This window comes from Amphibalanus amphitrite, unplaced genomic scaffold, assembly GCF_019059575.1.
Source record: "Amphibalanus amphitrite isolate SeventyFive unplaced genomic scaffold, NRLGWU_Aamphi_draft 000065F_arrow, whole genome shotgun sequence".
NCBI lineage: Eukaryota > Metazoa > Arthropoda > Thecostraca > Balanomorpha > Balanidae > Amphibalanus > Amphibalanus amphitrite.
This window is the reverse complement of record NW_024881561.1, coordinates 1,259,136-1,287,113: the sequence shown is the minus strand read 5'-3', so window position 1 is coordinate 1,287,113 and position 27,978 is coordinate 1,259,136. Positions and strand designations below refer to the sequence as shown.

The 27,978-nt window shown below is 54.1% G+C and overlaps 3 protein-coding genes across 8 annotated transcripts in view; 1 reads left to right on the top strand and 2 right to left on the bottom strand.

The window, feature by feature from the left end:
• Positions 1 to 64: 64 nt before the first annotated feature.
• On the top strand, positions 65 to 1,981 carry LOC122378778 (exosome complex component RRP40-like). 3 transcript variants are annotated; one of them, XM_043360247.1, is made up of 2 exons: positions 65 to 249; positions 674 to 1,981. In XM_043360247.1, exon 2 carries the CDS (start codon positions 704 to 706, stop codon positions 1,400 to 1,402), a length of 699 nt encoding a protein of 232 aa, XP_043216182.1. In that variant the 5' UTR covers positions 65 to 249; positions 674 to 703; the 3' UTR covers positions 1,403 to 1,981. The 3 variants fall into 3 exon arrangements, with proteins under 3 accessions (XP_043216182.1, XP_043216183.1, XP_043216181.1); XM_043360248.1 differs by having other exon boundaries at positions 66 to 167; XM_043360246.1 differs by having other exon boundaries at positions 80 to 106.
• LOC122378779 (Fanconi anemia core complex-associated protein 24-like) lies at positions 1,928 to 4,511 on the bottom strand. Of its 4 annotated transcripts, none has more exons than XM_043360250.1 (3): positions 4,136 to 4,383; positions 3,079 to 3,369; positions 1,928 to 2,827 (listed from the first exon to the last, which is right to left on the bottom strand). In XM_043360250.1, exons 2-3 carry the CDS (start codon positions 3,355 to 3,357, stop codon positions 2,450 to 2,452), a joined length of 657 nt encoding a protein of 218 aa, XP_043216185.1. In that variant the 5' UTR covers positions 3,358 to 3,369; positions 4,136 to 4,383; the 3' UTR covers positions 1,928 to 2,449. The 4 variants fall into 4 exon arrangements, with proteins under 4 accessions (XP_043216185.1, XP_043216184.1, XP_043216188.1 ...); XM_043360249.1 differs by lacking the exon at positions 4,136 to 4,383 and adding an exon at positions 4,398 to 4,511 and having other exon boundaries at positions 2,412 to 2,827; XM_043360253.1 differs by lacking the exon at positions 4,136 to 4,383 and adding an exon at positions 4,398 to 4,511 and having other exon boundaries at positions 2,412 to 2,827; positions 3,097 to 3,369.
• Positions 4,512 to 5,183: 672 nt separating this feature from the next.
• The window catches only part of LOC122378776 (E3 ubiquitin-protein ligase MIB1-like), a 43,497-nt gene continuing 20,702 nt past the window's right edge, over positions 5,184 to 27,978 (bottom strand). Inside the window, exons 14-19 of the mRNA XM_043360245.1 lie at positions 9,822 to 10,176; positions 9,318 to 9,499; positions 8,680 to 8,914; positions 8,018 to 8,183; positions 7,120 to 7,361; positions 5,184 to 6,800 (exon numbers count right to left, since the gene is read on the bottom strand). Coding sequence (XP_043216180.1) covers positions 6,657 to 6,800; positions 7,120 to 7,361; positions 8,018 to 8,183; positions 8,680 to 8,914; positions 9,318 to 9,499; positions 9,822 to 10,176 — 1,324 coding nt within the window. The 3' untranslated portion in view covers positions 5,184 to 6,656. The remainder of the gene's footprint in view (positions 6,801 to 7,119; positions 7,362 to 8,017; positions 8,184 to 8,679; positions 8,915 to 9,317; positions 9,500 to 9,821; positions 10,177 to 27,978) is intronic.

Here is a 27,978-nt window from a genome sequence, read left to right as displayed (position 1 = left end):
GCTGAACAGGAATATCCAAGATTAGTGAAACTGGCGCAGGTGGGACAGTTATAAACAACGAGTTCGTATGCTTATTTCGCAAATTGAAATGTGGAATGCTACGGAAGTTAGCGAGTGTTTAGCTGTTGGATGTGGTCCTTTCCGAGCAGCTTTACACTCCTTTGGGTGTGCGTTTGTTTGGTTTTGATCATTTTCAGCTAGAATATCATTTGTCATTTGCTAGCAGATAATTTTGGCTTCTAAGTAGCCGTAAGTGCACTATAAACCATCCTTACTACCTTTAGGGCCTTGATCCTATTCCTAACTCACTCCAGTGGCCATGCCCCCTGACTAGCACGACATGTAGTAAATTCAATATATCGTCAGTCAGCACTCAGCAGTGCATGATCGAGAATCGTGTATCATCAGCATTTTTAAGCTTGCACACTGACAGATTCCAGGGGGCATTCGGGGTAGATGCCCCCCCCCCCATCATGCACAGTGTCATGATAATATAGGTATGTCCACCAATGACCACTGTGACCACCATGCCATATGTGGATGGTCCATGATTGTGATGATACTTCAAACATACATACATGCACAGTGCCGTAGACTGTCTGGATCTGCCTAAGAGTGTGCACAGCTGTTTTCATAAGTTTTTTTTTAACTTGCCCCTCCCCACCTGTTTCAGACACCATCAGATATCCTCCAGCATAGCAAGATGGCCTCCCCAGAGGGACTGGAGTTTGTTCTGCCAGGTGATGTGATTGAGGCCGAGGATGACGTGGACCTGGGCCCGGGACTGCGGCGTGATCCACGTGGCTGCGTGGTCCTCCAGCCCGGCGTGCACCGGTTCCGGGCGCCGCGCACCCACTGGGTGGACACACACTGCCGCCGGTACGTGCCCGTCCGGGGACAGTGCGTCATCGGCACCGTGACCGCGCGCGCCGGCGACTTTTTCCGGGTGGACATCGGCGCTCACGAACCGGCCGTGCTCTCCTACTTGTCCTTCGAGGGCGCCACCAAGAAGAACCGTCCGAACGTGCAGGTGGGCGACCTGGTGCTGGCGCGCCTGCTGGTCGCCAACAAGGACATGGAGCCGGAACTGGTGTGCGTCAACTCCAAGGGCCGCGCCGAGGGCCTCGGCGTGCTGGCCGCGGAGGGAGCGCTCGACTTCCGCGTGCCGCTGCACGTGTGCCGCAAGGTGCTGTCGCCGCTGTGCGGCCTGCTGGGCCGGCTGGGCTCCGAGCTGCGCTTCGAGATGGCCGTGGGGATGAACGGCCGCGTGTGGGCGCGCAGCGACAGCCTGCGGTACACGGCGGCCGTGGCGGCCGCCATCTGCGCCTGCGAGCACATGGACGAGCAGCAGATCGCGGCCATGTGCCGGGACATCACCGCCGCCGCGCACCAGAACCGGTGAGGGATAGCGAGGGTCCGGGCCGCGCAGATGTGAACGTCTGAACCAACAGTGGAAGAACTTGACCGTCTGAGTGGGAACCGGTGCATTCGTGTTTGTGCGGACCGTGGAACGTGGTTACTCTGACGCCGTCCAGGCCATGCAGAGAACTGTGGTTACCGTCGCAGTGAGCCGACGGGTCTATTCCATCACCGAGCTATCACCGCCAAGTCTTTTACGAACTCAAATGGGCCGATGGTCTCTGGTCATGGCTGGCCCCGACTGTGGCGTCGACTGAGCCCCCGCTGACACCGCCGACCGGTGAGCTGTCGGCGTCGGGTCTCCCGTGGAGCACTACGGATGATCAGGGAAGGCTGGTGTGAATACGCGCTGTGCGGACTGTTTCACGCAAGTGTGGGTAAGATGTCTCGTTATAGCCGTGATGTGATTGTTCATAGGCGTCATTCAGCTATCGTGAGATGCTGCGAGTCATTGGTCATAAAAACGGTACATAAAAAATCCATTATCTTCCAAAGACTTAAAGATTTGTTGATATGCATCGCATTTCATTCATTGAGCTCAATACATCTCCGAAGAATGCTGTTACGTATGGTGCGGACCCGCGTGCTGAGATACGCTCAAAGTAAGAAACTTGGATAGAAATGCGTAAAGTAGGTACCTAACGCATGGTCGGTACTGGCACGATACGAGAACCTATCACATGGCATCACTTGAACGGTTAAAAACATAATCACTCACTGACACAAGTTACGTTTACAGCAATTGAACGCATGCCGCGCTATACGTCGTGGGAACAGACGTGTGTACTATTCTTATGCATCGTAGGCGAAAACAGTAGAGTTCATCGAGATACCGCCGACTCGATTAAATTATTTAGCACTATTTCACAGCCTGAGTGAACGCTCCGTTCGCGGTCGGTCACCGCTCCAGTTCACCGGTCAGACAGCCGTGCCGTCAGCCATTGAAGAACTGGTGCACGGACCTGAGCACGATCTCTGCTAATAGCCGTGTCGTCAGCCGTTGAAGAGCTGATCTGGTCCCAGTCAACTGTCAGCCGTTGAAGAACTGGTGCACGGTCTGCGCCAGGGCCGGGCCCAGCAGCGGCGCCAGCTGCTCGGCCGCCGCCGCGCTCAGCGCCGCTAGCGAGCCGAACTGGGCCAGCAGCGCGTCCGCCTTCTTGGCGCCCAGTCCGGGCACGGCAGTGAGCGCGGCGGCCACCCGGCGCGCCGCGGGCGGCTCGTCGGCCGGCCGGCCCGCCAGCGGCTGCGGCGCGCCGCGCTCGGCCGCCGCCGCCAGCTCTGCCAGCAGCTGCGGCAGCTCGGCCAGCGAGCCGACCGGCAGCGCGGCCAGTCGCAGCTCGAGCGCCGCCTCCAGCTGCAGCTCGGACCAGGGCGCCGCCGTCACCGGCGTCCGCTCCAGCACGGCCACCTGGCGGCCAGCAGCAGGGACGGCCGGTCACAGGGCGGGCGGGGCCTCCTCACCGGCCGGGCGGTCGGAGATGGGCAGTGACGGAACGATATGACGAACACAGGTCACATCACAACACTTTGTGACTGCAACAAAGTATTGTGTGAACAGTGGGAGGAAAGCACAAGGCAAACACTGCATAGTGCATGTACAGCATGCCCAAAGCTGTATTGTGTGTAGCCGCAGCGTAAAACCGAAGACAGCGATCTGACCTTGTGCGGCATGCTTGCCTGCGCCAGTGTCACCAGCCGCCGGCGGCAGAGCTGTGGGCTCATCAGGTCGCGCTCGGTGAGCAGCAGCACGGCCGTATCCGACGCCGGGAGGAAGTCGGCCACTCCCAGCCGGTCCGAGAACAGGGGCCGCAGCGTGCCGGCGCGCAGCACGGCCGCCAGCTCGGAGCCCTGCCAGCGCAGCGACACCAGCACCCGGCCGGGCGGCACCGGCTGCGGCCGCGGCGGGCTGGAGGCCTGCGTCAGCGGCGCGCCAGACATCGCAGCGGCCTGCTGTGCCGGAGACATCAGATATCAGTACTTCATCTACCTTGGAGCTACCTAACAAGACAGCCACAAGACAGTGACAGGCTGGCTTCCAGCAAAACATTTTGATTAGCACTACTAAATAAGATGTATCTTTAAAATTATAATAATTAACAAAACCCAGTGATTCTTACTAACTGAAGTCTGGATGCTGGATTGCTGTTTCAATGCTCAAAGTTTTTTCTTCAAAGATGTGTTTCAACATTTTTTAAGAATGAATTCCCAATTCCCATAGCAAGGAGTGTGGAGCACACACATGACACAGTGCAGGAGTCAGGACACAGTACTCTTTGCACACTGTTGAAAAGAAAATTCTGACCAACACAGACCACACACTGGAGATATTTATCTATACCATTAAAAACCTGACACTGCAAGTTCAGTGACTTAGCTACAGGGTTGATAGGTAGGGTCCAACTCCAGGCATACAATTGACTCATTATTTTTTTTTAACCTAAAACAATTGAAGTCACAGATTGGTTTTGTTGCCATGCTTGGTGTACAATTTGTTTAATGATTAACAATTCAAAATTGAGAGACACATGGCATATCTATGTTATTCATTGTATATTTATCATGTCTCTGATCAACTGATAACAGAAAAACCATCAAGCCATTATTCACTTTGTCTAGAAAAAAATACCTACCAAGCAAGGTAACGGTGTGGCAGGCGTCACTTTGGCGACACCTGCGCCTGCCCCACCGTTACCCCAAGGCCCAAGCAGTTACATACCAAGGGCTGTACATAAGCACCTACAAACTTGAATGCTTTCAATCTTTCATATTGATCTTGATCTTGATCTACTGATTGTGATTGTATATAGGATCTTGCTACTGATGGGTAAAATGTTTCAGCTTTGAATCCAACAGCGGTAACAGTAAGCAAACAATAAGTTGAAGTCAGTGAAGTTGACTTAACCACTTCGACTTATAGTAGGCCGGCAAGGATGAAGAGATGAAACCCTCATTATATTCTACATTGAAAAGCAATTTACCTGAAATCGTCCAACGCAAGGCCGTATATCAACGATGTTACAAAAATATGAATTGAAATATAAACAAAAAGAGCGAGAAAAACCCACAATAAAGCCTGATGATGATGACGAAAATCAAAATTAATTTTAGCTGTCGCGCCTTGTGCGCCACATTGTCATTGATGCGCAGATATCACACACAAAATGAAATATGGCCTCATTTTCACTTCCCCAAATAACTTTAGATATAGGAAAATACTTCATCTCACATCTGTGACTCTTCCTCTGGCAAAGAAATTAAAATTAATATATTCATCTGCCTTTTATTTCACTTATGTTCTATTTGACCAGGTTTTACTAAGAAAGCGGGAAAAATCATCACAATCGAAAACAACGTATTTTTTCAAAACATTTCTCTTTTGAATCTCTTCCCGACCTACAGACCCATTTCTCCGTTTTACTTACAAACGGTAGGTTAGTACCTACACTCGTCTACGGTCTAACGTCTTATGTAGCTTAGCACATTCCATGCCTGTTTCGGCTGTTTGTCTTGTCGCCATCGCTGTACATTTTACTTCCATTCACATTTCAAAGCATTAGTCGGAAGGCGAGTACGAAATCGGTATGGCAGTGCCATTGGTATGCGCGCCTTCCCAGCCACTTGACCACAGACCACTGATCGATGATCACTGATCAGTCCTCTTCGGGGCCATCAGCCCGTGGTTATGCTTCAAAAGCATTTCCTATACGGGGCAAAGCGATCAGATACAACCGATCCTATCTATGAGAAGATATTATACAAAGGTCTTTGAAACACATTCGTTTTTATTATAAAGTCAACATCAGAAAATGCAAATACAAACGGAGCTCAGCGAACGCAGCTCAGCTCAGCGTCTGAAGACACTGGAGACACACCGATGGCCGCGTCAGCATCCCGCCAGATTGTTTTTTTCTCTCGCCATCAACACATTCCACGCTGTCACTGGTTTAACAATGGTTACAAAATGGAAGGAGGCAACGCCACGACAAAACCATGCTATATATCAACTTCCTACGATACAGAGGGCGCAAGGGATGCCCTTTGGTATCGTACATACGTGACAATTTTAATACGTCACATTGTTCAACATTTGAGATGCATGCTATCGAACGTGTTACTCAGCCTTAAAATTAAGGGTACAAGATCCAGCCGACCGTGAAATTTCTTACGGGCAAACAATATTTGCAATTACCTTGCTGGAACGGCATGGTACCAAGAACCCAAGAAAACTTATCATGCACAGTCCAACTGATCCTACAAGCCATCTTCACAGCTATAAGCCACCGTGCGGTCAGATCACATTTTGTATATGCACATGTAAATAATAATCATGCATTGGTATTCAATATACAATTACACATCACATTTAATGCAAGCAACCAACAGTGTAGATTATTCGTAGCTTTACATACGCAACTTGCATTCTGAGATAAAGCGGTAGCACCACGCTAAAACATGGGGCTCTGAGCAAACACGTGACCTCATTCATGCACTAAAGTGACGGTTCCAGTTGGTTCGGCCAGACACAATCCGGCCCACTCGCCTCCCCAATATAACGGCCCTTCCGGACGGCATCACACGCGGCCACGGCGAGCGCACGGCCGTAGCACGGCCACAGCCGGACTCACCTACCGCGGCACGGCTGTTCCCCCACAGTACCGGCGCTCCAGTGGAACCACCCACTCTCCTCAGACACGAACCTACTTAATCACCCGCATCAGCACACGTCCAGCAGTTCAGACAGCCTTTCCACACGCCGATGCAGCTCGTCGGATTGTCGTCGGTAGCGTCCTCTCCACGCGGCCGGTTCGGGGCGTCGGGCGGCGCCAGCGGTCACGGCTGGGATCGGGAGCCGTAGACGAACACAGGGTACGACGCGACGGTAATACCCCGAGCACACAGAGTGCAACATGCAGCAGCGCTACCCTCGGCACGCAGAGGACACCCCGCGATAGTGCCCGCCTGGGCGCGCAGAGGGCACCACGCACGGCGCGGTGGCTGGCGAAAAACTGTACACAGCACGGAGGACGAATGATTGATCTTAACGGGAAAACAGCCGACGAACTTCTGAGAATATCGAGAACCGTGTGGTCGACTCAGGAACGAATCACGGTTCAGGGGCGGACACAGCAGTCGCGGGCGGACAGCACACCTGAGTCCGAGTCTCGACCCCCTGTGGAGTGCGGTGTCCGCCAGAGGGCGCCCCACGCGGCTTCCTAACACCGAGCCGGCGGCGACCCTCAGCAGTAGAGCAGGATGCGTTTCTCGACCGTTTTGCGGCAGATGGGGCACTCCTGCATCCGGTCGCCGCACATCTGACACGTGCCGTGGCCGCACAGGAAGATCATGTTCTTCAGCCGGTCCAGGCACACCGGGCACATTGTCTGCGGACATGGTCAGAAGGGCACAGCGTCATGGGGCGGATACTGCCAGCAGGCAGAGGGCGGGCGCAAACGAAAAAGTTTCTCATTTCTTCCCGTGCCATTATAACTGTGGAAGAAGCTGCTTTTGAAAATAGCTTTTCGAGAGATATACCACCTCAGTTTCTCATATGCCTCAATTCCCTATCATACTCCTCAGATTAGGGGATAGGACAGAGTGTGCATATAGGGTGTAACAGAAAGATAAAGTTCATATAGTCTCTTTTGTCCACAATCCCCTGTTGATCCCCGTTCCGAACCCAGTTTTCCCGTCCGCACTGACCTGCTCCTTGATGTCCTGCAGCTGCTGCTGCAGCTTCTGGACGTCCGAGTGGTTGTTCATGGGCCGCTGGGCTCCCGCCGCGTTGGTGGCCATCCGGCCGGGCCCGGCTGCTGCCGCGGCGGCCGCGTTGGCAGCAGCGGCAGCGGCCGCCGCCGCCGCAGCCGCCGCGCTGGCCGGGTTGTTCGGAGCGCCGCCCGTAGCGCCCAGGTCCGAGTCGCTCAGGTCACCGCCGCTGTCCGGCCCTGAGGGAGGGGGACGGAGGTCAGACTCAGGTCACCGCCGCTGTCCGGTCCTGAGGGAGGGGGACGGAGGTCAGACTCAGGTCACCGCCGCTGTCCGGTCCTGGGGGAGGGGGACAGAGGTCAGGTCACCGCCGCCGCCGCAGCCGCCGCGCTGGCCGGGTTGTTCGGGGCGCCGCCCGTCGCGCCCAGATCCGAGTCGCTCAGGTCACCGCCGCTGTCCGGCCCTGACGGAGGGGGACAGACAGGTCAGACTCAGGTCACCGCCGCTGTCCGGCCCTGAGGGAGGGGGACGGAGGTCAGACTCAGGTCACCGCCGCTGTCCGGCCCTGAGGGAGGGGGACGGAGGTCAGACTCAGGTCACCGCCGCTGTCCGGTCCTGATGGAGGGGGATGGAGGTCAGACTCAGGTCACCGCCGCTGTCCGGCCCTGGGGGAGGTAGGGTATGTCAAGAGACTGAAAGGGATCACTTTCTGGAAAAAAAGCCAGGGAAAGAGGATGGCTACCAAGAGTGAGGTCAGAGTCAGACAACGTGAGAGCTCCTGAGGCACACCAAAGGTGGTCAGGTGCCCGGAGAGGAGTTAGCAGCCTGGGGAGATGTGCACTAAAAGACTGATAAAGGACGATTACCGCCCAGTAGGTAGGTGTTCGATACTCACCCTCGAGGCCGCAGCAGACGGCCAGCGGCACGCGGGCCTCGACGGGCGCGCGGCACTTGACGCACTTCTTCATGAGCGTGGCGCAGGAGTGGCAGGCCACCATGTGCTGGCACGGCCGGAACATCACCGAGGCCCGCTTGTCCGAGCAGATGATGCAGTCCTCCAGCTGCCGACGCACAGAAGAGGGGTGGGGTGGGGTCAGCCGGCTGAGGGAGGATGAATAGGTCGATACGATCACATAGATGTCCATGTAACGTGTTAGGTAGGTGAGCAAACGGCCAGTTACCGGAGACAAGCAGAGTACCTAAACGAGTGCGTTAGTGCAGTGAAAATTAACCACCTAACTGGAGCTGCGGACACATCGAGTTCTCAATAAGGACGTAGACAGCCCCGCTGGTTAGGATTAATAGCGGTCTTAAATTACATGAGGACCAGAACACAGTGCCTCTTTCCATTACCCTGACATTCTTAATTGTGACCGACAGTAACGCCCGAATTCTCGTGTAAAATTGATGGCATAACAAACAGCTGGACTGAGATCAGACGACACATACAGCCGAACGGACGGCTCTGACTCCCTCGCGTCGAAAACACCCCACGCCTCGTGTGAGCCCACCACCCGCGACTCTCCCTCCCCTCCCCCACCCGGCGGCGGCACTGACCTCCGAGTGGCTGAGCACCTCGCGCCGGCAGATCAGACACTTTTTGACGCGGTCGGCGCAGCTGGCGCACGTGCACACGTGGCCACACGGCTGGAACAGCACGTCGCGCTTGTTGTCCGAACAGACCATACACTCCTCGGCGGCGGCGGCGGCCGTGGACGCGTCACCGGCCGGGTCGCCGCCGCTCGCCGCGCCGCTCGACCGAGACGAGGTCATGACGCGCTCAGTCGCCTCCCTGTCAGGTCACAGCGGTCACAGAGGTCACACTGGGTCAGACGAGGTCATGACGCGCTCAGTGGCCTCCCTGTCAGGTCACAGCGGTCACAGAGGTCACACTGGGTCAGACGAGGTCATGATATATCCATGACAGGCCAAGGGGTCACACTAGGTTAGACGAGGTCATGATTGATAGGTGCCTCCACGAGATATCAAGAGCAAATCGAATCGGGCAAAGGCATAGCACGTATCACTGACCGTCGGGACATCACAGGGGTAAGTTATTTTGACCAAGCATTTTGCGTATGAGCATTGAGCATATGCCGTTTGCGTGACGCATAGTGATTAATACTGAAGGCATGTTCCGACGGCGCCTTTGGCTACCTCTCAGTCACCTAACTCCCCGCCGCCAGCTCACTCACACGGACTTCTCCCGGTAGCACTTGGCCAGCGCCTTGCTGAGGTTGGGGTCGGGGCACAGGTCGAGCGGCGTCTGTCCCTTCTTGTTCTTGATGGTGAGGTCGGCGCCGTTGGCAGCCAGGAAGCAGGCGATCGAGGCGGACGACTTTTTGTCGGAGCCCTGGCTGCCCAGTCCCATCACCAGCTGGGGAGAGATCAGGTCATAGGTCAGCAGTGGGCCAGGGGAGGACAACCATAGGGGAATCGAAATCAGACGTAAGTAGTATACCGGTCAGCATTTATCAAGTTACAAATACACTTGTATAAATGTTTGGCATTTGACACAAGTATCATCGCAATTGTCATTCATAAGGCGCCTGTCTTAAAAAGATCGTAGGTGTTTTAAAAACGATAGGAATAATGCCGGCATAAAATAGTGCCGGTAGGTGCTAGCTCCCTTCATGACTCATACCAACCGTCCAGGCGCGCTCACCTCAGCTCCCCTATTTCCCACAGTGCGCTCTCACCTTGCTGACGCTGACGTCGGGCATGTCCTGCAACTGCCGCAGCTGGGAGAGCGTGTGGTGGCGCAGCGCCTCGTGCAGCGGCGTGTCGCCGTCCTTGTCCTGCACGTTCAGGTTGCAGCCCTCGCGCACCAGCAGGCGCACGATCTGCACGTGCTGCCGCTCGACGGCCAGGTGCAGGGCCGTCTGCAGGTTGACGTTCTGCAGGTCCATGTTGGCCTTGCCCTGGATGACGAGCAGCTCGGCCACCTCGACGTGGCTGTTGAGCGCGGCCAGGTGCAGAGCCGTGTAGCCGTCGTCCTTCTTTTCGTCCACCAGCCACGGCCGGGACAGCTTCGACAACAGCACGCGCATCGCGCTGAGCAGACAGAGGGGAACGGGGAGGTCAGGGAGCGGCACACATCGCGCTGAGCAGACAGAGGGGGGGGGGGGGGTCAGGGGGAGGCACGCATCGCACTGAGCACGAGGAGGGAGCGGGGAACGCGCGGCACACTCCCACCGCAGAGGTACGGAGGGCAGGGCAACGCTCACACTCACCGCAAGGAGGTCAACTAGCCAGAAAACGTCAAATATCCTTTGGTATGGGACAAGTAGCGAAAAGAAGACAAGGAACATCGATTGTTACAAACCTGTTGCAAAAAAAAACTGCTAGCTCTATAACAGGTGGAGTCCTACGAAAAAAAAAAACGTTTCGTACAACCAAGCGGGAAAATACGTTTAATTCAAAATGAGATCAGCAGCTCATATGTCCACTGTCCAGATACCTTGTGAGCCGCTTATCTGTGACAAAACCTTGCTGGGGAAACGAGCATTTATTTATACGTGACAATGAATACCGGCCCGCAAACATCCCGTAGAAAAACGAGCCAGAAGCAATGAGCCGACCGAGAAGACGGAGCCGAGGCGAGTTGCGCCGCGACAGGAGCGTCTCAGATTCCATTCCTTTCCGAGCCCAGCTGTGGAACTGGGCAGGCAGGATGAGCTGGGGTGGGGTGAGCTGGGACTGGGGTAGTTAGGATGAGCTAGCTGGGGCGGGGCGGACTCGGACAGGCCAGGATTTGGCTGGGGCTGAGGTGGGGTGGAGGGAGACGAGGCGCCGCCACCGGAAACCTGCCGGCGCCGCCGCGCTGCGTGCCGCTGTTTCACGGCACATACCGGATGGCGCCGGGGCGGGGTGGGGTGGGGAGAGGGGGAGAGGAGCGGAGAGCGGCCCGGCTCGGCAGGGAAGATCCCCTCCGCGGCCGTATTTCGGTGAGACGCCGGGGAGGCTCTGGGGAGGGTCGGAGTGGCTCCGGGGAGGGCCGGGTGCGTGGGGGAGCGTCGGCCGCAGCTGGTGTCGCCGCCGACGCAGGAATGTAGCGCGCGCCGCGTGCCCCCCCCCCCCCCCCGGCCGGTGGCGCCGTGCCAGCCACGTGGCCGCCGCCGCCGCACGTGACCGGCCGTGCACGGCGCGTGGTGCACGACCGCCTGGCACGGGGCAGGGCAGCGGCCGTCCTGGCACGGTCAGACCTCTGCACGTCAGCCTGGCCGGCCGGGGGCGGTGTGCGGGCACCTGTCAACTATTAGATCCTCACCCGATGGACGGACTGCCTACAGGGAAAGAGCTGCTCTGTAGGACAAGGAAAATACAAGATCAACAAATAAACAACACGCACTACTCTGCAAGCAATTAGTTCCGCGGATAATGAGAATTATCTTCAGGCAGTATCGCAACCAGCATACAGAGGCCAAAGCCAATAAAGTTGGCTTAGATTGTGTTTGCGTCGACTGGCGAGTCGCAGACGACTAAGCTGGAGAATGGAGTTGACTATCTAACCTGCGTAACAGAAACTAAATCAGAGATAAAAAAACATAAAACGGCGAATTAATGTTAAAAAGTCACGCATCTTGAAACGTCTTCATTTAGTTATGAGCAGAAATAATCTGGTTATTAGACCTACTACCTAGAGCTAGTACCTACAACCCCAATAGTCCGTATTTTCGAAAATAATTGGTTTATGTTCAGAGGGCTTTCATCAAAGCAGGCAATAAAAAGTGGTCCTTTTTGTCCAAGTCATAATGGGCACACTATGGATAGAACACTGTTTTCTGCATAATCTTTATCTAAAAATGGGAAAACAAAGCGCAATTTCTACGCAACTCCGATACACTCGATTTTCGACTTTCGCCCTTTGAAATTTCCTCTTTTCATTCATATATATTAGGGACATCCATAAAAAAGCTATGAACTCGGTGAACGGGTTTCTAGTTTGTTATTTTGCCTCTGGCCATCCCGTGTTCATAAAATCAGGGCGATTGTTTATTATTATTGTTTATTGAACACTTAAGAACCCATCCATACAACATGGCTATTCCTGAGTTCGTGTCATAGGAGGTGAAAAAGTAAATACAAGGGGATGGTGACGCAATCAAGCACACATAAAAAAATACATAGCCCACAAGCACGCATACTTTCTAAAATTGGCCCAGACGCCGTTTCACATTCCTTTTAAAAGCGCCCGGTGGTTGCTCCCTGACAGCGAGAGGCAGGGCATTGAAAGCCGACACAGCACGGTACAAAAATCTCCTTCGGCCGGACTCGGATCTTATCCGTGGAAGAGCGAGGTCTGCGTCCTGCCGTGTGTTGCGCTCTCTCCCCTCTCCTACTGTGGAGAGCTGCTCGGCGATATCCTGAGGAGCGCCGGTCACCAACATGCGCTTGAGTAGGCACAGAGTGTGGTAAGTGACCAGTTCACGAGCCGGGAGCCAGGTGAGAGTTCTGAGTGCGTCACTCACGCGGTCATGCTTGCGCCGCCCCGTAATAACTCGTGCACCGAAGTTAATCACCTTTTGAACACGAGACATGTTTTTGGCGACCGCAGTACCATAGACACTGATACAATATCTCACGGTTGACAGAACCAATGCGTTGACAATAGTGATGAGAGTCTCTTTCGGTAGTCTATATCTGGCATGACTAAGACCTATGAGAAGGCCAGTACATCGTCCGACAAGCTGATCTATATGGTACTCGTAAGACAGCGTGCGGTCCATTACCACGCCCAAGTTTTTGACGCGATCACTCTCGTGGATGGTACTGCCGCTCACGGTAAGGGTAACAGGCGGAACACCTCGTAACATTTGGCGCGTACCCAATACTATAAGCTGCGTCTTGCTGGAGTTCAGTTTCAAGGAGTTTTGCATAAACCAGCGATGCAGGGTGTTAAGTGCACACTCCATGCGATGGACCAGTGATGCGATGTCACTTTTTCTGCCCGTAACGAGGAGCTGAGTATCATCAGCGTATTGAACGATGGTCACCTCGCTCTCTACGTACAAACTGATGTCGTTCGAGTACACGGTGTACAGCAAAGGTCCGAGCGAGGTACCTTGGTACACTCCAATCGGGTTTCTCATCGGTTTGGAGGTCACCTGTTCGTTCTGTGGCGAGCTCATCCGAACGTATTGAAAATGATCCGAAAGATAACTTTGGAACCACTCAGTGTTCACTCCATAAAGTTCGAGTTTTTGAAGCAGTTTGGCGTGATTCACAACATCAAAACATTTACTCAGGTCTAACAAGACAAGAAGACAGATATGACCCTGATCCATGGCCTGATGGATGCGATCGGTAATTTGAATAAGTGCCGTTTCGGTAGAATAGTTTCGGCGAAAGCCATGTTGGGCGGAAGCAAGAAGGCAGTTGTTAACGAAGAAAGAGTACAACTGTTCGTGAACTAGCCGTTCTATGATCTTTGAGAGACAGGGCACAAGCGATATAGGGCGAAAACTAGATGGGTCGGTGAGAGCACCGACTGACTTGTAAATGGGCTGTATCACGGAGAGCTTCCACGGCGTAGGTACTGTACTGGTGACCAAACTAGTGTTAATTACGCAAAGGATCACATGTGCTATCGCGTCAAAGCAGGATTTCAAAAACTTCATCGTAATCCCGTCTGCATCACACGCCCCGCTGCCGTTCATGCACAGTACCGTAGCACGCAGCTCTCCCATAGTGACAGGTCTCACACGGAACTGAGCGGTGGAGACACGGGGGAGTCGAACAGGCAGCTCACGGAAATCGGGGGGACGCGCGACAGTAACAGATTGGGCCGTTTTTACACCGATCTCCGTAAAAAACGCATTCAAGGCGTCAGGGGCCACATCCGGTAGTTTGTGGCCGGCGAAAATGCAATCATCATTTTTATCACGCAATGCCAATTCATAAAAATCTAGGAACTAGGCAGAAGAGAACTCCAACTGACTACAGCTGCAGCTATCACGTCAGTCCCGTCTACATCGGTGCAATTGCACAGTGGGCACTCGGCATCAAACCCCATGCTCGGCATCAAACCTGCTGGGTGCTGGTTCTGCGCCAGAGGGGACGAGTTCTCTTTTTTATTGTTACGCCCCCTTTTCTTGGATAAAACTTTTTATCATAAACATATTTGGCCTTCCATCGCTATCTGCTGGACAGGGGTGACCGACGCCCCTCGGCCTGACCTGGCGGGCCTCCTGCTCTGGGCCGCCGCTGACGTCACCGTCCGCCAGAGGGCCGCTCCAGTTACCTTCTGGCAGCGGCCGCCCTCGGCTGCCATATAAAGCCGGGCGGCGGCGGGCCCGGCGGCGGCCGGTCGGCCGAAATAGCCGGCCGGCACCGCCATTGATTCGTCTCTCTGCAGGCCGGGCCAGGTCAGGGCGGACCAGGTCGGGCCGGGGAGGCGGGTCGGCCCGGTCCGGTCCGGACGGAAATAGGGCCCGCGGGGAGCGCCCGTCCCACCGCCGTCCCGCCGCCAGGTGACGACGGAGCGAGGCCCCGCTCCGGCGCACCCTGCCACGAGCGGCCGCACCGACCCGACAGCCGGCCACACACCGACTGGGTGGTGGGTTCAGATGTTACTGATAGGCGGGCACACCGGCATCATAACTTCAAAGGCAACTCACACTTTTACTACAGAATAGCACAACCAGCGGATTATTATCACTGCTGATTGGTTATAACTTTTCGGGGATATTCTAAGTATTTCCATACCAGCGGCTATCCAGTCAGCGTCCTGAGAGTTTCGACTGAGGAACAGTCGGAACGATCCAAGCGGTCTTTGGGCCTCGCCCTGCTGCGCAATCATGAGTAATGCAACGGATGCTTTTCAGCAACTGGCCGCTGCACATTGATGAATAATGTTCGATCATGCACAACGCAAGGCATCAAAACAAGACCAATCAATCATAGGTAACGTTTACTTGCAACTCACCGAACAATTGCTATAGTTACGAGCCATTAGCCAACGAATTGGCCAACTGGGTGACCACCGGGACCCATATTTAATTATCTGGATTTCCAGATTCGCATGAAAAAGATCTAAAACATCCAATAGGCTTAGAAAGAACGTTCATTAGGTGCTTGCGATGGTAATAGTGGAAAAATAAGGCTAATAAATGCGTATTACATCTAAGCAGCAAGAATAAAAACATAGCAATAGCCTTCCCAGAAAAGCGTGAATTGTTCTGCTTTTCCTGCGTTGCTTGGTGTGAAAAAGCTGGTTCGAACAATTATTTGACGCAGACATAAAAAACTGAAAGAGCTCTGCATAATGCTCTCTAGAATATTTATCACTAAAGTACCATATTCCATTTCTATCATTGACCTTTATCTATAGGTATATCAAGCAGCATTCAACCAAATCGAAAACCCAGAAAGGGAGCATTGGAGAATGAACGCACATCATTGAAGGTGCGCTTATAAAACAAGCTGAAGCTTGGAACAAGCCAAGTGAGCTCGATCCTTACCACACTTTTCCCTTTTCCTCATGATGAAATGTGACTGTCAGCCCATTCAGCACCAGCAGATGGACCGGCAGCAGCGCGGCAGCGCCTGCCTGGCCGACGGCGCCTGTACCGCCGCACAGCGGAGCTCGGCGGCACAGTCTACCCGTACAGGCACGGCGGCCGGACCGAGCTACGCACTATGGTTGGAAACGGCCTCACGGATGGCCGTGGGCAATTTCGGAATATATGTATATTTGGGGTGTCATTCTGTTGGAAATTGATGAAATGTTTTGAATTGGGCAGAAAAAATTATTTAGTTGCGCATTTAGTCTCCATTATTGTACGTGGAATCGGGAGTTTCTGATAGTGGCTTTTTTGGTGCGCCGTCAAAGGTTTAAACAACCGCGCTGGTGATAGCATGTGGAGTACCTCCATGACGTTGTAAAACTGGATTATTATATATCAAAATAATCCTTGTTATGTTGGCTATCGAGTGGAGTGACTCTTTTTCCCATGCGTGTTCAAAATCAGGAACGGCATTGCATTCTGTTTGCAGTGTCACCACAGCAATATTTGCAAAATTACGGTTATGTTTCATTGGACATACAAAAAGTTCTCCATCGACCTCCATTGAGCTTTTTGGCAGAATAAATCTCTGTTCAATTCTGTGTAAGGGGAACGTAAAAGCAGACTGCGCACTTGTGCGCAAAATCGTCCGTGAAGCTTCATCTCCCGAGGCGTACCTACCCGTCGCTTCGTTAGCACCAGGTCGGCTCGTCAGTCTTGCAATCGTTTATCCTTATAAATGATGGTAAGAAGCAGGGTTGCGGAGTCGTGGTGGCGCCAAATACGACTCCGACTACGACTCCGACTCCTGACTCGTTGCCATGACTCCGGCCGACTCTGTCTCCGACTCCGGACCCCTGCCAGTGTTTCGGAGTCGTGAGGGAGCTGTTCCGATTCGGACCGACTCAGACTTCCACTGCGGGCTCCTGACCGACACCGACTCCGACTCCGACTCCTGGCTCGTTGCCACGACTCTGGGCGACTCCGACTCCGACTCCGACTCTGACTCCGACTCTGACTTCGACTCCGCACCCCTCGTAAGAAGTAACTGCTCGCCCCTGCACCTGGAGTATGGATATCGTGCAAACGTATATGGATATCCTGGAGTATGGATATGAATATCCACCGACAGAGCAGACATACAGACATGCTGTAAACGCCATTACACTGCCAATACCATGGCAAATCAAATGGCTATCTATGGTTTTTGATCATCGTTCTACATTTTCCAAAATCTTGAGCTGAATGTTGGCAATTTCTCGTGACTATACTTCACGACCATGATGCATGCATTTCTGAAATTGATCTTTTTTCAACCAGCCACGTACTCGTATGATAAAATGAATGTCACCATCGTGTTCTACGCCCAAAAGTACCCATAAAACATGTGTCATGCATGGGCTGCGAATAGGTACCAGTTTTAATTTTCGGGGTTATATGCTTACCTGATTGACCTGACTTTGAAACTGGCCAGTGGCCTATGTTTGACTGACCCCTACATTGATCTGACACTCTTTTAGCACTTATATGAAGGGTTGTGACAGTTGTGACAGTTGTGACAGATTGTTTAGGACCAACTGATGACTGAATTTATTTAGGACCAACTGATGACGATATAATCGAAACGCGAAACGCGAGGCACCGATTGCGAGGTTCTAAAGTCCATGCTACTGAAAGCCCGATTTCAAGTGTTTGACCTGACCTTGACCCGACCTGTGACCTCGAAATTCAACTTTAAAGTACTCATGTGAATCGTCTCGTCGCGTTCTTCTTTCGTTTGCCGCGCCTCGTGCGTTTCGCTGCGCCTATTTGTTCGCGAGTTATCGGCTGGGGGCGTTGAACGCCCCCCCCCCCCGGCAAACGGCGGATGGGAAATACCCCAGCAACTGCCGGATTAATCTGACGCATGTTTTGTCATTTGATCGTTATTTTATTTCTTGCTTTTTTGCCCAATCTAAAAAAAATCATAAATACTCTTTCTCCAAATTTTTTACCCTTTATGACCAATAGTAAGACACTGTGCGTCACTACGTTGATATTTCTCGCCCTAAAGCATAACAACAATATCCATTCAGTAATAGCAGTATTCAAAACATGTTCAAAATGCCTCGCGATATCGATAACATAACGAAAGACATAGGCGACTTATAACATACTTGCAATGATGACGTCACACACGCGTGACGTGACGTGACCTCGTCATTTCTGAGTTACTGTATGATGCACGAAAGACACTGGTATACCTATGCAAAGTTTCATCGCAGTCGGTCTACGCATTAACAAGTTATGGGCAAAACATTTTTTCGCGTTGACCCCCGGCCATCCGTGAGGCCGTTTCCAACCATAGTGCTACGGCCCGACGGCCCAGCGCAGCGGCCCTTCTGAGTCGGGTTGGATATCTAACTGTAACTGTATGCATGTGTTAGATTGCTTACAGGTAATTTAATCTATTAAGGTGAGTGGTTTATAGTTAACAATTAAACGGATCGTCAGCTGCTGGCATTTCCGCACGTAGCTCAATTGGTAGAGCGTGACTCCCGACTCGGCCGAGTCAGAGTTGAAAAGGTGCTCGATATATGTACGCAATATGTAATGTATGTTATGAGACTATCGACAAGGATGGTCTGTGTTTTGCTCGATGGGAGCAGCCGCAGCCAATTGAAGTCAGTACTGAGGGACGGATCGTATCTCGCTATGTGGGAACGCTAGGCCTCGGCTTCCAAAATGTCCCAATAACCCGGAGTTTCCTGATCGGACGGTGGAGCTCAGGATCTAGGAAACAAGCTCTGGTTAGCCTCGGCTTTAGGTTCGCCATTCCATCTATTCATAACTTTCGGACTACATTCGTCTAAAGAAATAGCACAGCAATGCTTATTATAATACCTACTTGTAATCATGACAGAAAGAATATCATAGCAATTGAAAAAGTAACCTAAAACTAAGAGCACAGCGAGCTACTTATGAATATGTAATGGATAGAATAAAAAGACAAGTGAGGCAGTCAAACCAAGGGGGACATGAGGTGTTAATTTCATTTGTGAATCGAGCGTTCATTTGCAAAGTGCGACTTTGATAAGACCAAACTGTCAGCCCAAACAGAATGGGCTGACAGGCTTGTTTCATCATGATGAAAAGCCAAACTTCAAGAACCAAACTTAATAAATTGAATGGTTGCATGACACTTACGATGAATGTTTCCTTGGCATGCGCAATTCTGCACGCTAGTTGTTTAACCGCTCAAATAAGAACTTTTCGACGCCTACAATGCGTAAATATAAGAACTTCTCCAAATGATACCGTTTCAAAAATCAAGTCACCGCATAGTCAAACAGTGGTACGTCTATGGTTCACCTAAAAATAGGAATTGGATGGATGCTTCGTTGACTCTTCTTGGAAACCAAGTGAATACCCAGAACCATTGAGGATTATGACCGAGTAACGCAGCTACTCGTGTCTTTTCCCGCAAACCATCTCCTGGTGAAGGGATGAGAATCACTATGGTGGTGACTGGTGACGGTGGTGGCAGTTTTAGCGACACCAGCCGCTGATCTCCACAAGTCGGCTCATGGTGGTGCGCTGGTGGTGACTGACGGGCCGATGTGGAGCGGTGGTGACAGCGGTGGTGACTTTGGCGGCAGCTGCGGCTCCGTCGAGCCGGCGCGGTGGGGACGGGACGGGGGCGGGGGCGTTCCTCGGCTCCCCAGCCAGCTGGAGTCGAGATGCGCCCGCGGCTGGCTTATTTCTGTCTGCGGCGCGGCGGCCAATCGCAGCGGAGCGTCTTGGGAGGCTGAGACGGCCGCCGGGGACGGAGCCAGCAGTCCTGGTGCCGGCAGATCGGCCTCAGTCGCAGCAGAGCTCCGGTGGCCGCCGCACGCGCCCCGCGCCGCTCTCTAGGATCGCACTCGGCGTACCAGCAAGACCCTTGGACAGTTGGGCAGTTGTCAGCCAGTGAGTGCGACACTCTCCGCCGCTACAGCCGCCGGACAGCCGTCAGCAGCCGTCAGCCGCACTAGCCCGTCGAATTCCCATTCTTCTTTACATCCTGTATGACATTGAATGTATGGAATGTTTAGAAGTATGGAGGAGCGACGGGCTGTAACATCGAGAGCGCTGGACGGTTGCGTGGTAGAACTGCGACTGACTGCGGCTGAGCCGACGCCATGCCTGGCAAGTGGAACACATTAGAAGGGGACGGTTCCAAACACGGTGCCGCTACCGCCGCTGGTCCCTGGAGGTGAGACTCGCGCAGCCCAGGTGAGTAGTGTTCCCAAATCGGTCAGCTGATGGGCGCAAAATGGCCTAAGTAGTCGGCGCGCTCTAAAGACCTAATAAACAACGCCAGATGCTCTCAGCTGGACTCCGCTGGGCTAATGCCTCTTTCGCACGAATGCCGTTTAAAGATAAGGAAAGAATTGATTTTTCAAAGCAGTTTTGAAATGCATGTTGCTTCGCACTCAAAGACAGCAGATTCTAGATCCAAGCAGTAGTCAAAACTGGCGTTGATTTTAATCTTAACGCTAATCGTTGACAAGAGCCCAGGAAACACGTAAGAAAAGCAAGAAGTGGCCCAGCAAGAGGACTTCAAATCGGCACCACACAGCTTGGTAATTGCTTTTTTTAATTGCCTTGTCACATTCGTCTACAAGCTTAGTTCGTTTTAACTTTGTATGACGCTACTGCCAGATATTGAAGACACCATAACACTGTCAACTGTGATCCGTAGAGATTGGGTTCATACAGTCAGAAAAGGTTCGCAGTTTGGCAGGTTTGGCTCCGAGATATCTCCTGCGCCGGTCAACCATCACCGTCGAGCGCACCCATGTCCTCCCTCCTTGGTCTCCCTTCGCCGCCGTCCTGAACAGCTGCGGGGCGTCGTCCGGGTGATATGGTGTGCTCGGCTTACTCCTCAGTCTCTCCCGCTCTCCCACAGGAGAATCCCAGACAGCTGCTGGGTGACGACATTCCTCGGGCCCCTCCAGCATCTCCCCTTCTCAGAGAGATGCGCCCGACAGCTGCGAGCGACATCCGGGCCGACCTCTTCACCCGGCGCAGGAACTGAGGCAGGGCCGGTCGGGACCCGCCGGAACCCGGGCAGGGCAGGCCGCCAGCTGAGGGACCCGAGCGCCCTCTGGTGACAGAGGAGGACCCGGGGCTGGAACCCGGGCAGTGCAGGCCGCCAGCTGAGGGAGAGCTAGCTACCGACAGCCGGCCCGAGCGGCCTCTGGTGACGGCGGAGGGTCTCAGAGACCGGTGGCGCCCTCAGCGCCCCGCTCTGCCAGGGAAGCTCCGTTATATTATGTCCTGCCGCTTAGCAGAGCACTGTTTAGTGTGCAATCGGACCAATACATGTGTAATATGTCCAGACAGAGGGACAGGAGCTGCTGCAAGCTATGTGTTTGGCGTTATTATGTGTAAATAATAAATCTTTCACCCTAACGGGTGTGGAATGGATTACCACGGAAAATATAAACCCTTCCACTGAAGAAAAGTGAAGATCATGATTGTTGCATTCTGTTTCCGTCAAAAGGTTTGCATGCGTTCAATGGAACATGAACTAGATAGAACTTTGAACTCTGTGTATTGTTAAAAGATTCGAAATAAATTTTAATAAGCAGCAACCACTGAAATACACGAATACGGAATAACTGACCACTTCAATTGAACTGATTTTCGACAAAATATGACAAGGCAGGTTTGTTTTATGTAGGAATGAAACCATATATGAGTAGCTCTGCCAATCACTGCGTGTAGTTTCAAGACGATGAGGCAGAGCAGAGGATCAATTCGCGCCAAATCTGGTTTGCTTTCTATGGTGAAACACTTCAAAATCCTCCGTGGACATTCTACCGACCGCTTCTAAGACTCAGCCAAAACGCAGATACCGTAACACAGACACGACTTGAGAGAGCCGAGAAAACCCTCCCGTACACGGTTCAGCTGGTCCAGCAGTAGATGGAGCAGCGTACCGCAGTCCGACTGGTGGCGCCACCTACCTACATCCCATCACAGGCCAGAGTAGATGGCGCCACGCAGACACAGATGTGCAGGAAAATACATTACCGACGCCTCAGCAGGCCTATGGTCAGGAAAATCACCCTTCAACCTATTTAGCTAATCTGCCACGTGTATTAGATATGCAGCGGATTCAATACTGGAATCGAAGGCGGGCCCTTTCCTTCCGTCGGCACGGTTAAAACCATGTTAAAACGCAGCAGTGGGTCAAATCAAACGCTTACGAAGACTTCCGTTCCCCTGTGTCATCGACCTTACCGGGCCGCCATTCCAGGAAATCTCTGATCCATCTCATCCATCAGGGCGCTTACACCTTTCTCTTCAAGTCCCGGAACCACAGCTCTGGGCTGGACGGTCACCTTCATCCGACGTGAGTGGTCCCCTCAGGGCCAGGCTCACATGCATGGAGCGACCGTTTGTGTGGACGGCTGGCCTGTCCACTGTGACGGGCTGAGCCCCGGCGCGGCGGACGTGCACCAGGGTGGCAACTCAGAGCAATACCTCCCCCTAATTCTTATTGTATTGCAGTTCTGAAATGGTCTCATTAGACCGAGAGGGCCTGATCCAACACACGGAACAAGCAAACAATTCCATTAAGTACGGTTCATTCTCACTCCATCCGGGCACTGTCAATGTCTCACGTCCCGCAGTGCGCCGGGTCACTGTCCTCACCACTGTCCGTCGGCCCGCCCCACTGTCCGTGCCAGCGGTGTCGTCCGGAGCTGCCGCAGCTGACAAGTTCCCAGCTCAGTGAATGGCAATACGGCCAGGCCGCGGCGGGACGGAAACAGAGCCGCCAGGCCGCGGCGGGACGGAAACAGAGCCGCCACGGCCGCGGCGGGACGGAAACAGAGCCGCCGCAGCGGACCGACAAGGAAAATAGAGACGGTGACGGAGACTGTGATAGACGGTGACAGAAAATGAGGCGGGAACGGAGGCAAAGACGGTGACAGAGACGGAGACGGAGACAGAGACGGTGACAGACGAGAGGAGGCGGAGGCGGAGAAGCTTCACGCGAAACTAAGACCACCGACACCATCCTTTGATTTGCCAGTTGTTTCTGTTAGATCGGGTGGCTGATCGGATCGGACCGTCCCGGTTTCTGGTCGGCGGGCCCGCCTGCCTCGTCGGCGGCCGTCGGACCCACGGCGGCGGCGCGGCGTCGTCGGCAGCGACGGCCGACGACCCGGCGCGCACACGGCGGGCGGGCCGGCAGCCGGGTGGAGGCACCACCGACCGACCGAGCGACGGGAGGATCACGGTATACCGAGCGACGGGAGCGACAGACGGACGGGAGCGACGGATGGACGGACAGAGCAGGATAGACGGCCGGACGGCAGCAGGGAAGAACGGGACACTACGACACACAAGGAGAGGGAAGCGGATAAACACAGACAGGTAAGTGATACACTGTCAATATTGGAGAAAACTTTATATTGGCCAGCAATACCCGTCTAATGATATCCGAGAACCAGCTCAAGAGCAGCCTGAATGCCAGATCGGCCTCACTATACCCCAGAGTTGCTGACAGCATGGTGCGCGTCTTGAATACCAATCGATCCGGTGCGCAGTGCGTCCGCATAAGATTTGTAACAGCACTCGCGAGGCGGGCTTCATCTCCGGACCCATCACATCTCAGAAACCGCGCCAACTTCCGACAGCCTACTTTAAATGCGCGACCCGATCCACGTTCAGAAGCTGACGAACATCGGCCCGGAGAGCTCTGCCGGGTCTCCATTTAACTCAGGTAGAACATGTATTCGATTCGGGTGAAGCCTCCATTGGTTGGGGTAGAGCATCTATCAGTTCCGGAAGAGGATCCATGAGTTCGACAGCAGCAGCAATCAGCTCGGGTAGAGCATCTAACGAGCTCAGTTAGATCAGACTTTCGGCAGAGCCATAGTCAGAGATATGTGCGACTCGTGTCCCCAGCAACACCCGTTCGATGACTGTTCATAGCCAGGCAAACATTCAGCCGGAGCACTGCTGGTCGACCGTGCGTCAATGAATGGAGAGCCCAGCGCAGTGCGACTGTGAGCACCGGTATCGAGCATCACACGATCAGACCTGGTCACAACCCTATCGGACCACACATCCACCCTGTCCTTCTCCCAAACTGAACGAGTCCTGATCCAGCCAGAGCATGATTTACCTGGACCAAATCCAAGGACAACCCACAACAAACCGCACCGATGGCGGACCGGAGCCCACTGTCCCAGAACCCCGACGGGGTAAGGCTTTCAAGGTGGTTACTGATCGCTTATTGGCACACAGTGTCCAAACTAATTATAACTGGTGTCTACAATGTTCAGTTGAATCTAGTAATTCAATTGGGGCTCTGCTCTACCAAGCTTTCTCTCCCGAGGATCGTGCTGGCTTTTACCGCAAATCTCGGGCTCAATTAGGGACCAGACGTGACGGGGATCTTGTCGAAGCCCCTCCTCTCATTGCATCGATAATCACAAATCGGCCAGGGCCAGCGTGGATTACGGACGTTTAGCGCTTAGCAGTCATGTTAGCAAAACAAGTGCTTCTTCGGCGGAGAGAGAGAGAGAGAGGGTGTGCGTTGCGGACGATGCATTCCACCTGTCTTTCCGTGATTGAAAATAAAACTATTGAAAGGTTGAACCTGCAGCTTGTGGAGTACGAAGGTTTCCGCTCAAGTTTTACTCGGCAGTTCTACTCCAGCTTCAGCTTTCTGAGCGTGTGATGCTCATTGCGAGGCCGGCTCGGTGGACAATAACGCATCAAAATCAGCTAGTAGTAACTTCAGCATAAACGGGCTGATCGCGTAATGCCGCAGGGCCGCTGGAAATGTTGTCCTTTTAGTGCTCCGCTCAGAGATCTGACCTCGTCTGACCTCTCCGTTGAGTGGTCTGGCCCCTCAGGTCAAAGGTCTAACATCTCCGCTGAACGGTCCGACCTCTCCGCTGAGTGGTCTGACCTCAGTCTCAGCTCAATGGCCTGACCTCTCAGCTCGCGCCCGCAGACGATGCCTTTCCGACCCTATCGCTCAGTCAGCAGCGGCTGGGTCGGTATTCCATCAGTCACAGGGAGACCGTCCGGTCCGGTGCCGGGCAGAGACGGCGGCGGCCGGCCGGCGGACGTCTCACTCTAGGAGCCAGCGGACGTCCCAGCTCCACTGTGTAGGCCGGCGGTCGTCTCAGCACCACTGTGTACTGTGTAGGCCGGCGGAAGTCTCAGCTCCACTGTATAGGCCGGCGGTTGTCCCAGCTCCACTGTTTAGGCCGGCGGTCGTCCCAGCTCCACTGTGTAGACCACCGGCTGAACACGCCCCACGGACGGAGCGGCCGCGCTGCGGACCGGACGGAGCGGCCGCGCTGCGGGCCGGACGGGCGCCGCACGCCGCCGGCCGGCAGCGTGGCGCATTGATTTTGGTCGCTGCCGGCGGCCGGGCGGCTCGTCGGCCGGCCGCCGCAGAGCCACGCCGCTCGCTACATGGTCCGAGCTGGCGCCGGCCGGGGCTCGTCCCGCTCCGACCCGGCCGGCCTAACGCATCCGCCGCGTACAATAGATGGAACTGAATGGAAAAGACCAGGACACCGGCAGGCCGACCCTTGTGGGATGAAGACCACATTCATTCGATGAACGAAGCTCTCACGTTTCTTGCATGTTTGCGATGTTCTACAACAATTATCATAACTGCGGCGATAACAAGCCCAAATCACATTGTGTTTGTATAATGCCCTCCACATTTCCTCCCAATTCAATAAGCCTAAAAAGCACCGCAAACATTATCGTGTTGAGAGTTCCTCGTTACCGAAGCCAACGAGCCCAGCAGCCTCGTTAGGAGCAATTAATGAACGAATCGCCGGCAGCCATTGCTGCCGGCTTTCCACGGGGGCCGCTCCGATCTCTGGCCTGCCATTTCACTGATTGCAGTGTTGATGGCCGGTAGGCTCGCTCGGAGTCCTGGAAGATAGGCTTGCCATAGCGGTCTGGCGCCGCTCAGACTCTGGAAGGTAGGCTGCCCGCCGGACACGTCTGTTCAGCGGTACAGCCTATCCGAATAATGCCAGGCGCGGCGGGCGGCGGGCGGCTACACGACGGACGAACCCAGTCATTGCCATGGGAGTGGGGAGTGGATCATCTGGAAGATAATTCACGATTCTGAGTTAGTGGCTATACGCATAAACAAGGTCTTGCGTGTAATGATTTGAAAACTTTATATGACAAACATTTTCGAATAACAGTCCCAGACGCAAGACAGAAGTTGGCTAAATTGGGCAAAAATGGGTACCTACAGCTTGGTCGTCAAACATAGAAGTATTCGGTTTAAATCCCGGCTGTCTTAACCCACACATTGTGGTAAACTTGGAAAAGTTCGGTTTGCCTTAGATCAACCACACCGTAAGCCATACGGGGCAGAATTTTACACCGAATGATTATGCCATACCCCAATGGCCAATGGATTAGTTGCAATGCTTCAATTTAATTCCTTTTCACATCATGCTCATTGGAACAGTCATAGAAGACCTAAATGCCGCATCCTCTCGGAACCTTACTGACACAGTGCCTGCTCCTACGACAGTACATGACCAGAAACGATAAATTGAGCTAATTGGTCCCCGCGCTCCCTCTTGGATCCACATACACCATAATTTCATAGCGCATGTTGATCGAGTACACGACACCCAACATTAGCAGCGCCGTAAATCAACACGACCGGACGTGGCCGGCCTTTTATACGGCCGTCGTGCGCTCAAACACAAGTGTCGGCCCAGTTCCGCCTCAGACAGCCGCGAGCTGTTTGCGTGGCGCGGCGGCGGCACGCGACTCGTCTCAGTATCGAGCGGCCCTCCGCTCCGAACCCGGCCGGGCCGCCGCAGGGGGAGAGGGCGCAGTCGGTACGGGGCGGGGCCGGGGACAGGGTCCCCCACCCACCCGGAACCCGACACCGCCGCGCCGGCCGCACGAGGACCAATTAGTGCCGGCCGCAGGGCGCTGATACACAACAGAGGCCACGGCGGGGGCGGGCAGCCCGCTCAGGAGTCGGCCGCGTCGTCTAAAGCGTCCATTATTTCCCAGGACCGGTGCGGGCGGTTTGGAGCCGCCAGGGCGCGGCGGCCGGCATCGACCAAACTGGGGAGCTGTATCGGCCGACCGTCGGCCCCGGGTCGACCGAACCGGGCTACAGCTCAGGACGGCATGGAACTGCGGGCGCTGCTCAGGCCCTGGAAGATGGGCTCGCGGCCGGGCGCCTCTCTCGGACCCTGGAGGGTAGACTGCCCGCCGAACATATCTGCTCTGCGGTACAGCCTAGCCGAATAGCGTGTGACAGGACGGCACGGGACTGCGCACCGACCCGGTGATTGTGGGTCACAGGGCAGTTAGGGAGCGAGACGCCGACCGGCCTGGGACTGACACCAACCCGTGTTATCGAACGGAACCGGATTGTAACACCGGTGTGCCATCACTACTCGCAAAGCCAAAAGCCTCCGTAACAGTGGAAAGTGATGTCAGAGGACCAGCGTTCATCCCTGGAGCCTGGAGTTCTTCGGCGGTCACCACAAATGGCCACGGCGCGGCTCGGGAACGATACTGGCATGACGCCAGCTACATAACGTAGGCAATGGTAGCAAGTAGCAACACAAAATTAGGCCGGCGAAAAGAATGCTCACAAAAGCGCAACATCGTATCAGCGTAGCATCGACACGGCTGCACATCCTGCCGTATCAGGTCGGAGTATCTCGCCGCCGTCTGCTCCTTTGCCTGAGCCGACAGGATCAGATCGAACAGAGCATCTCGTCCGCCGTCTGTACGTCTGTCTGTGCCGTCCGGCGGCAGCTGGCTGGACTCGGGCCGAATAGTTCAGTTGCCTCTATTGGTCCCCTTCAACCAGCTGTGGTCGGCCGGCACTCTACGGGGCAGTCATCAAACGAAGACAGCGACCCATACCACCGCAGCACGGGCGCTCGACAAGAACGGATCCACGTCCCCGCAGTACGGGCGCTCGACAAGAACGGGGGTCGATGGCCAACATCCGTGACACCATGAAACTTCAGCGATGCATAACTCAGCAAAACTTGCTGCCCTCTAGATAGTAAGTAACTTCGAACTGTAGTATCCGAAACATAAGTTCAAATTGGTGCTTACTTTATTAGGGTAAAATAGTTTCAAATAGCATTGGGTTATACACAAAAAGCCAAACCCGCCAGCGGGATGCGCAGGTTGTATGACTGGCCTAATCGAGCCGATGGTTTTTTTTATCAAACACCGGCAGCCGGAGCAGATCACCACGATCAGCCGGACAGCCGTAGTCGGGTCACCGAACCCGTGTCGAGGCGCCGTCCGATTGCCCCATGGTCTGCCGTCG